The 9260-nt window shown below is 40.4% G+C and overlaps 4 protein-coding genes across 4 annotated transcripts in view; 2 read left to right on the top strand and 2 right to left on the bottom strand.

Moving 5' to 3' along the window:
- The window catches only part of LOC104737920 (probable cytosolic oligopeptidase A), a 5440-nt gene extending 1814 nt beyond the window's left edge, over positions 1-3626 (top strand). The window contains exons 7-18 of the mRNA XM_019234461.1: positions 817-938; positions 1028-1153; positions 1249-1314; positions 1408-1479; positions 1563-1617; positions 2153-2312; positions 2457-2574; positions 2689-2848; positions 2926-2957; positions 3053-3118; positions 3212-3283; positions 3367-3626. Coding sequence (XP_019090006.1) covers positions 817-938; positions 1028-1153; positions 1249-1314; positions 1408-1479; positions 1563-1617; positions 2153-2312; positions 2457-2574; positions 2689-2848; positions 2926-2957; positions 3053-3118; positions 3212-3283; positions 3367-3447 — 1130 coding nt within the window. The 3' untranslated portion in view covers positions 3448-3626. The remainder of the gene's footprint in view (positions 1-816; positions 939-1027; positions 1154-1248; positions 1315-1407; positions 1480-1562; positions 1618-2152; positions 2313-2456; positions 2575-2688; positions 2849-2925; positions 2958-3052; positions 3119-3211; positions 3284-3366) is intronic.
- On the top strand, positions 4267-5456 carry LOC104735068 (probable cytosolic oligopeptidase A). Its single transcript, XM_010454785.1, has 6 exons — positions 4267-4406; positions 4521-4680; positions 4758-4789; positions 4885-4950; positions 5044-5115; positions 5199-5456. The coding sequence occupies exons 1-6, from the start codon at positions 4299-4301 to the stop codon at positions 5277-5279; spliced, it is 519 nt and encodes a 172-aa protein (XP_010453087.1). The 5' UTR covers positions 4267-4298; the 3' UTR covers positions 5280-5456.
- On the bottom strand, positions 5418-8261 carry LOC104735067 (transcription factor GTE2-like). Its single transcript, XM_010454784.2, has 4 exons — positions 8114-8261; positions 7901-8030; positions 6016-6090; positions 5418-5928 (listed from the first exon to the last, which is right to left on the bottom strand). Exons 1-4 carry the CDS (start codon positions 8174-8176, stop codon positions 5843-5845), a joined length of 354 nt encoding a protein of 117 aa, XP_010453086.1. The 5' UTR covers positions 8177-8261; the 3' UTR covers positions 5418-5842.
- On the bottom strand, positions 8343-9260 carry LOC104737921 (transcription factor GTE2-like; the record flags this gene model as incomplete). Its single annotated transcript, XM_010458168.2, is given in 1 exon segment — positions 8343-9260. A coding segment is annotated over 1 exon segment (756 nt).

The following is a 9260-nucleotide window of genomic DNA, read 5'->3' on the forward strand; positions in this document are numbered from 1 at the left end:
TAATATCATCTGCGATTTGCCGCTGTCCACTATAGGAACTTGAAAAACTTTCCCATAAGTTTTCTGAAAATGTTTTGGACGCTACAAAGAAGTTTGAAAAGTTGATAACAGACAAAACAGAGATTCAGGGGTTGCCGCCATCTGCACTTGGATTGTTCGCACAAGCAGCTGTTTCTAAGGTATTAACAATATGTGAAAGATGTGTAAATTTCATGTTGATTTACATGGGTTTTTTCAGTTGTTGATTCATCTTTATATATGACCCAAGGGCCATGAAAATGCTACTGCCGACACTGGACCATGGCTCATTACACTGGACGCTCCTAGTTATCTCCCCGTCATGCAGCATGCCAAAAACCGTGCTCTGCGCGAGGAAGTGTACCGTGCTTACTTATCTCGTGCCTCTTCGGGTGATTTAGATAATACAGCAATTATAGACCAAATCTTGAAGCTTCGACTGGAAAAGGCTAAGCTTCTTGGTTACAGAAATTACGCTGAGGTATAGTTATTTAAGTGAAGCTACTCTCCTTTATTCATGGGCTTAAATTTTAATGCCCCTCTCCTTGTCCAGGTAAGCATGGCCACAAAAATGGCTACTGTAGAGAAAGCAGATGAGCTACTAGAAAAGCTTCGCAGTGCCTCATGGGATCCGGCTGTTCAAGGTAACTTCTGGTGAAGATTTTCCTTAAATCAACATATTGTTGTTTAAACTAGCATTATCTGTCTAGTAAAGTATATAACAGTGTCCCTCATCACTTTTTTTGTATCCGCCTTTTAAGGCAGAACCCTAACTTTTTTACATGTGTTTGAACTCAGACATAGAAGATCTTAAGAGTTTTGCAAAGAACCAAGGTGCTGCAGAAGCTGACAGTTTGACTCACTGGGACATCACTTTCTGGAGTGAGAGGCTTCGTGAATCCAAATACGATATTAATGAGGTTCTCATCTTTATTGTTTATCTTGTGATACAATTTTATAGTGTTTTGAAACTCTTGACGCTTATCACTCACTGCTTGTAATTTTTTAGGAAGAACTGCGACCTTACTTCTCACTACCAAAGGTTATGGATGCGTTATTTGGTCTAGCTAAGACANCTTACTCACCTTCTCGTTTCTTGTCAGGCGGTTATGCAGCTGGATACTACAGTTACAAGGTAAATATATTCTCTTATTTCTATATAACTCACCAGTTCAACAGACGGTTCTCTGTTGGTCAAATTTTTTAAAATCATTTTGTCGAAATGTGCAGTGGGCGGAGGTTTTGTCTGCGGATGCGTTTTCAGCCTTTGAAGATGCTGGGTTGGATGACATCAAGGTACTCTGTATATGCTGCAAAGCAAATCATATTGAACCTATGATTCGATTTTCCAGATTGTGAACATCTCTTTGTGTTGTGAATTGAGCACAGGCTGTTAAAGAAACAGGACAGAGATTCAGAAACACTATACTTGCTCTGGGAGGAGGAAAAGCACCTCTACAAGTATAAAAACTCTTCACTGCATCTACTTATATGTATATCTACGTCGTTTGTTAACAGATCTTATAATGGTAAATACTGAACAGGTGTTTGTGGAGTTCAGAGGTCGGGAACCTTCCCCAGAGCCTCTGCTCAGACACAGTGGGCTCTTGGCTGCTTCTGCTTGAAGTATTGAAATCCTTTGGCTAGTCTCAATCAGATTTACGATTACAAAGTCATCCAGTTGTATTAAACTTATTCTACTTTTGTTCACTGAGCCNATAGAGCTTATATTGATCGTCGAAGAAAAGTAAATGCTGAGCATGTATGGTAGTTGGTAACAGTATTGATTACCCATGCCCGCAAGAGTTGTTTATTCTGAACTAAAAGTTACATTGGTACCTGATAAAATTTACTCCGTGTGTAGTTTTCTAAATTTATTCGACTATTGTGGAATGGTATTCACTCATGGAACTTTACATATTGGTGGCATGAAGGGCCATGCTATGACAAAATTTAACAGTCATTACTCATTAGGGGAAGCACTAGCTAGACCACTTCTCTTTTCGACCTATGTATACTTGAAATTTTAGGTGCTTTCAGAATTAATGTAGGATATTGACTTGAATTTTGATAGGCTTACTCTTATGTGTATGGTAAAGGACTCATGTTCCTCGTTCTGTATGACAGTAATACCACTTTGATTTACAGGTAGAAACTGTGTTCCATGAATTTGGCCATGCTCTTCAGCATATGCTTACCAAAGAGGATGAGGGGCTAGTGGCTGGTATCCGAAATATTGAGTGGGATGCAGTTGAATTACCTTCACAGTTTATGGAGAACTGGTGCTACCACAGGTACTTGGGTTCAACTGCCTTGTCGAAATTAATTGACAAATGTTTGGGTCTCCGTGATTTTTGCCCCTTTTACCAATACTTTGCAGTGCTGCATAGAATTTTACTAGTAACTTTGTAGTGAACATTATCTGAATATGGTTCCAGGGATACCTTAATGAGCATTGCTAAGCACTATCAAACCGAAGAAACTCTTCCTGAGAATGTATACAAGAAGCTCCTGGCTGCGAGAACGTTCCGTGCAGGGTCCCTTAGTCTTCGTCAGGTCAGTACATCCATATCAAACTGCTGATGTTCATACAATGTAGTACCAAGATACTCTTCTTCAGCGGATCTGTAGAAACACATTTTAGTGAATATGGTTCTTGCTTTGTTCCAGTTGAAGTTTGCTACAGTTGATCTGGAGCTGCACACAAAATATACGCCAGGTGGGACAGAGACCATCTACGATGTTGATCAAAGGGTGTCCATAAAAACACAAGTGATTTCTCCACTTCCTGAGGATAGATTCCTCTGCAGCTTCAGTCATATATTTGCAGGTAAATCAGCTATGTGCGCTTAGCATAGGTGTGTTCGATAGTTTGTTTCAATTATTCACCTTCTCGTTTCTTGTCAGGCGGTTATGCAGCTGGATACTACAGTTACAAGGTAAATATATTCTCTTATTTCTATATAACTCACCAGTTCAACAGACGGTTCTCTGTTGGTCAAATTTTTTAAAATCATTTTGTCGAAATGTGCAGTGGGCGGAGGTTTTGTCTGCGGATGCGTTTTCAGCCTTTGAAGATGCTGGGTTGGATGACATCAAGGTACTCTGTATATGCTGCAAAGCAAATCATATTGAACCTTTGATTCGATTTTCCAGATTGTGAACATCTCTTTGTGTTGTGAATTGAGCACAGGCTGTTAAAGAAACAGGACAGAGATTCAGAAACACTATACTTGCTCTGGGAGGAGGAAAAGCACCTCTACAAGTATAAAAACTCTTCACTGCATCTACTTATATGTATATCTACGTCGTTTGTTAACAGATCTTATAATGGTAAATACTGAACAGGTGTTTGTGGAGTTCAGAGGTCGGGAACCTTCCCCAGAGCCTCTGCTCAGACACAGTGGGCTCTTGGCTGCTTCTGCTTGAAGTATTGAAATCCTTTGGCTAGTCTCAATCAGATTTACGATTACAAAGTCATCCAGTTGTATTAAACTTATTCTACTTTTGTTCACTGAGCCTTTTCGAGACAATAAGAATGGTGTTTATGAACAAAACGAACAGAGATATTTCTTTTATCTTCCAACCATAACGCATTTTCCATTACATTGTTCTTTCTTCGTACCAACTTCTTCATTCTTCCCGAATGAGAACAAGACAAAAAGGAACAAACAAACCCTCACTCTCAAACCTCTGTTCATGGTGTCACCAATAATCTAAAGGAACTAAAGAAACTTTATCTGAAAGAGAAAAAGAAAAACTCTTCCACTTCTTGCTCAACCTAGAGNTGTCATTACTCATTAGGGGAAGCACTAGCTAGACCACTTCTCTTTTCGACCTATGTATACTTGAAATTTTAGGTGCTTTCAGAATTAATGTAGGATATTGACTTGAATTTTGATAGGCTTACTCTTATGTGTATGGTAAAGGACTCATGTTCCTCGTTCTGTATGACAGTAATACCNTGTGCGTTCAAGCAAAGGAAGGTAATACGTTCTACGAGTTTCTTCCTCAACAGTGTTATTAAGGAGCTTCTTTTGCCTCCACAAATGGAGATTGGACACTATCCGCATCAGAATCACTTCCTGATGAACTTCCTGACTCCGAATCTGCATAGAGTCACACACATAAGACAANTAACTGCCTTGTCGAAATTAATTGACAAATGTTTGGGTCTCCGTGATTTTTGCCCCTTTTACCAATACTTTGCAGTGCTGCATAGAATTTTACTAGTAACTTTGTAGTGAACATTATCTGAATATGGTTCCAGGGATACCTTAATGAGCATTGCTAAGCACTATCAAACCGAAGAAACTCTTCCTGAGAATGTATACAAGAAGCTCCTGGCTGCGAGAACGTTCCGTGCAGGGTCCCTTAGTCTTCGTCAGGTCAGTACATCCATATCAAACTGCTGATGTTCATACAATGTAGTACCAAGATACTCTTCTTCAGCGGATCTGTAGAAACACATTTTAGTGAATATGGTTCTTGCTTTGTTCCAGTTGAAGTTTGCTACAGTTGATCTGGAGCTGCACACAAAATATACGCCAGGTGGGACAGAGACCATCTACGATGTTGATCAAAGGGTGTCCATAAAAACACAAGTGATTTCTCCACTTCCTGAGGATAGATTCCTCTGCAGCTTCAGTCATATATTTGCAGGTAAATCAGCTATGTGCGCTTAGCATAGGTGTGTTCGATAGTTTGTTTCAATTATTCACCTTCTCGTTTCTTGTCAGGCGGTTATGCAGCTGGATACTACAGTTACAAGGTAAATATATTCTCTTATTTCTATATAACTCACCAGTTCAACAGACGGTTCTCTGTTGGTCAAATTTTTTAAAATCATTTTGTCGAAATGTGCAGTGGGCGGAGGTTTTGTCTGCGGATGCGTTTTCAGCCTTTGAAGATGCTGGGTTGGATGACATCAAGGTACTCTGTATATGCTGCAAAGCAAATCATATTGAACCTTTGATTCGATTTTCCAGATTGTGAACATCTCTTTGTGTTGTGAATTGAGCACAGGCTGTTAAAGAAACAGGACAGAGATTCAGAAACACTATACTTGCTCTGGGAGGAGGAAAAGCACCTCTACAAGTATAAAAACTCTTCACTGCATCTACTTATATGTATATCTACGTCGTTTGTTAACAGATCTTATAATGGTAAATACTGAACAGGTGTTTGTGGAGTTCAGAGGTCGGGAACCTTCCCCAGAGCCTCTGCTCAGACACAGTGGGCTCTTGGCTGCTTCTGCTTGAAGTATTGAAATCCTTTGGCTAGTCTCAATCAGATTTACGATTACAAAGTCATCCAGTTGTATTAAACTTATTCTACTTTTGTTCACTGAGCCTTTTCGAGACAATAAGAATGGTGTTTATGAACAAAACGAACAGAGATATTTCTTTTATCTTCCAACCATAACGCATTTTCCATTACATTGTTCTTTCTTCGTACCAACTTCTTCATTCTTCCCGAATGAGAACAAGACAAAAAGGAACAAACAAACCCTCACTCTCAAACCTCTGTTCATGGTGTCACCAATAATCTAAAGGAACTAAAGAAACTTTATCTGAAAGAGAAAAAGAAAAACTCTTCCACTTCTTGCTCAACCTAGAGATCTCTAAACTACCCTTTACATTTTTCTCTCTATCTACTCTTTCCCTAACACTCAAAATCTTTTCTTTCGAGTTTCCATCCTCATTTCCCTTTACACCAAAGTTCCACCTCCTCCAGATACTCCGATTCTTGTCTTGCTTATATCAATGTGCGTTCAAGCAAAGGAAGGTAATACGTTCTACGAGTTTCTTCCTCAACAGTGTTATTAAGGAGCTTCTTTTGCCTCCACAAATGGAGATTGGACACTATCCGCATCAGAATCACTTCCTGATGAACTTCCTGACTCCGAATCTGCATAGAGTCACACACATAAGACAATGCTGGACAAATAAATAGAACAATTAACAGAGAAATAGATGACAGGGAAAATGTGGTTACCACTAGACGAAGAACTGCCACTGGAACTAGAGCTGCCAGAAGAACTAGATCCACCACTCACAGCAGCGGCTGTACCATCCCTCTCAATCTCTACTGATGGATAATCCTCAATGGGTATATNAAGAAACTCTTCCTGAGAATGTATACAAGAAGCTCCTGGCTGCGAGAACGTTCCGTGCAGGGTCCCTTAGTCTTCGTCAGGTCAGTACATCCATATCAAACTGCTGATGTTCATACAATGTAGTACCAAGATACTCTTCTTCAGCGGATCTGTAGAAACACATTTTAGTGAATATGGTTCTTGCTTTGTTCCAGTTGAAGTTTGCTACAGTTGATCTGGAGCTGCACACAAAATATACGCCAGGTGGGACAGAGACCATCTACGATGTTGATCAAAGGGTGTCCATAAAAACACAAGTGATTTCTCCACTTCCTGAGGATAGATTCCTCTGCAGCTTCAGTCATATATTTGCAGGTAAATCAGCTATGTGCGCTTAGCATAGGTGTGTTCGATAGTTTGTTTCAATTATTCACCTTCTCGTTTCTTGTCAGGCGGTTATGCAGCTGGATACTACAGTTACAAGGTAAATATATTCTCTTATTTCTATATAACTCACCAGTTCAACAGACGGTTCTCTGTTGGTCAAATTTTTTAAAATCATTTTGTCGAAATGTGCAGTGGGCGGAGGTTTTGTCTGCGGATGCGTTTTCAGCCTTTGAAGATGCTGGGTTGGATGACATCAAGGTACTCTGTATATGCTGCAAAGCAAATCATATTGAACCTTTGATTCGATTTTCCAGATTGTGAACATCTCTTTGTGTTGTGAATTGAGCACAGGCTGTTAAAGAAACAGGACAGAGATTCAGAAACACTATACTTGCTCTGGGAGGAGGAAAAGCACCTCTACAAGTATAAAAACTCTTCACTGCATCTACTTATATGTATATCTACGTCGTTTGTTAACAGATCTTATAATGGTAAATACTGAACAGGTGTTTGTGGAGTTCAGAGGTCGGGAACCTTCCCCAGAGCCTCTGCTCAGACACAGTGGGCTCTTGGCTGCTTCTGCTTGAAGTATTGAAATCCTTTGGCTAGTCTCAATCAGATTTACGATTACAAAGTCATCCAGTTGTATTAAACTTATTCTACTTTTGTTCACTGAGCCTTTTCGAGACAATAAGAATGGTGTTTATGAACAAAACGAACAGAGATATTTCTTTTATCTTCCAACCATAACGCATTTTCCATTACATTGTTCTTTCTTCGTACCAACTTCTTCATTCTTCCCGAATGAGAACAAGACAAAAAGGAACAAACAAACCCTCACTCTCAAACCTCTGTTCATGGTGTCACCAATAATCTAAAGGAACTAAAGAAACTTTATCTGAAAGAGAAAAAGAAAAACTCTTCCACTTCTTGCTCAACCTAGAGATCTCTAAACTACCCTTTACATTTTTCTCTCTATCTACTCTTTCCCTAACACTCAAAATCTTTTCTTTCGAGTTTCCATCCTCATTTCCCTTTACACCAAAGTTCCACCTCCTCCAGATACTCCGATTCTTGTCTTGCTTATATCAATGTGCGTTCAAGCAAAGGAAGGTAATACGTTCTACGAGTTTCTTCCTCAACAGTGTTATTAAGGAGCTTCTTTTGCCTCCACAAATGGAGATTGGACACTATCCGCATCAGAATCACTTCCTGATGAACTTCCTGACTCCGAATCTGCATAGAGTCACACACATAAGACAATGCTGGACAAATAAATAGAACAATTAACAGAGAAATAGATGACAGGGAAAATGTGGTTACCACTAGACGAAGAACTGCCACTGGAACTAGAGCTGCCAGAAGAACTAGATCCACCACTCACAGCAGCGGCTGTACCATCCCTCTCAATCTCTACTGATGGATAATCCTCAATGGGTATATCTTCTCCAATGTCTACATCTTCTTCTCCTGCCTCCCCTCCTTTCCTCCCTCTCTTCTCAGCATTTCCCATTTCTGTCACCATAGGCTGATAATACAGACAAATATCAGTACTAACTAGACAGCAACAATAGCTGCTTTATAAAACATCGGATCAACATTTTGCTTTACCAGATTTCTTGGTGGGGTTGACGCATTCTGGATAAACCCTTGCCGCTTGATTTTGCTTGCCATCTTTTTGTAGTTAGTAACAAAACGATCAAGCTCCCACAGAGTCTCATTGTCTAAAGCTTCAATGTCTAACTCAATTTCATCGCCGTCTNAAAAACACAAGTGATTTCTCCACTTCCTGAGGATAGATTCCTCTGCAGCTTCAGTCATATATTTGCAGGTAAATCAGCTATGTGCGCTTAGCATNGCCAAGCTTTGCCTTTTCTTCCATCGTCATTAGCCTCTTGTTTGGATCCTTAGCCTTGGGTTTCGGTAACTTCCCTTTCCTTCCTTTATTCGTTTCACCCACTTCAAGTCGTGCTTCAACTTGGCTAACCGGCTGGGGAGGTAATGGTGGTGGTGGCTGAACCGGTGACGAAGGAGGAGATGGGACACGAGTTATCTCCATTACTGGAAGAGGAGGAGGAGGCAATGCAAGTAATTGCTTCACAGAATCTAGCTTTTTAGCTATAGAAATCTGTTCAGGTCCTTTCCTCACATGCTCCACCACCTGATTCTGATTCCACATTCTTTGGTTGAGTTCAGGTTCAGGTTCAGGTTCAAGACGAGAAGATGATCCCATGACTTTCAGCTCTTGAGCCTCGTACCTCTTCAATGTAGGGTTAAACCAAACATCAAACTGACCCAGAAGCTTCTCAGCCATCAAATAAACGTCTTGGCCCTTAGGGTTATACGACATGGCATTGGTGAAAGTCAACCTGACATCAGAAGCGAAATCAATCGGCGATCTGTAAAAGCCCTTATCCAGATTCACCTTCACCGTACCCAGATCCATAGGCTTCTTCACGATCACATGATAGTCGTGAAGCCCTAAACCTTTAACATCAACAGGATTGTTGAACACCCATGACCATTTCTGCTTCATCAGCTTTACCAAGATCTGGCCGCACGTCGTCATCATACTCTTCAAAACCTTCTCAGACATCAGATCCAAAGCCACCACATGACGCTTAAATTGAGGCTCGTTCGCATCAAACGGATTGCTTCGTTTCTGACCATGCCCAATCGTCTTCTTCTTCTTCGTCTTCGTCTTCTTCACACCAACGTCATTCGTTTCGTCAGCAAAGCTACGAGCTTGATTAGTATA

This window comes from Camelina sativa, chromosome 13 (genome assembly GCF_000633955.1).
Source record: "Camelina sativa cultivar DH55 chromosome 13, Cs, whole genome shotgun sequence".
In the NCBI taxonomy this organism is placed as follows: Eukaryota; Viridiplantae; Streptophyta; class Magnoliopsida; order Brassicales; family Brassicaceae; genus Camelina; species Camelina sativa.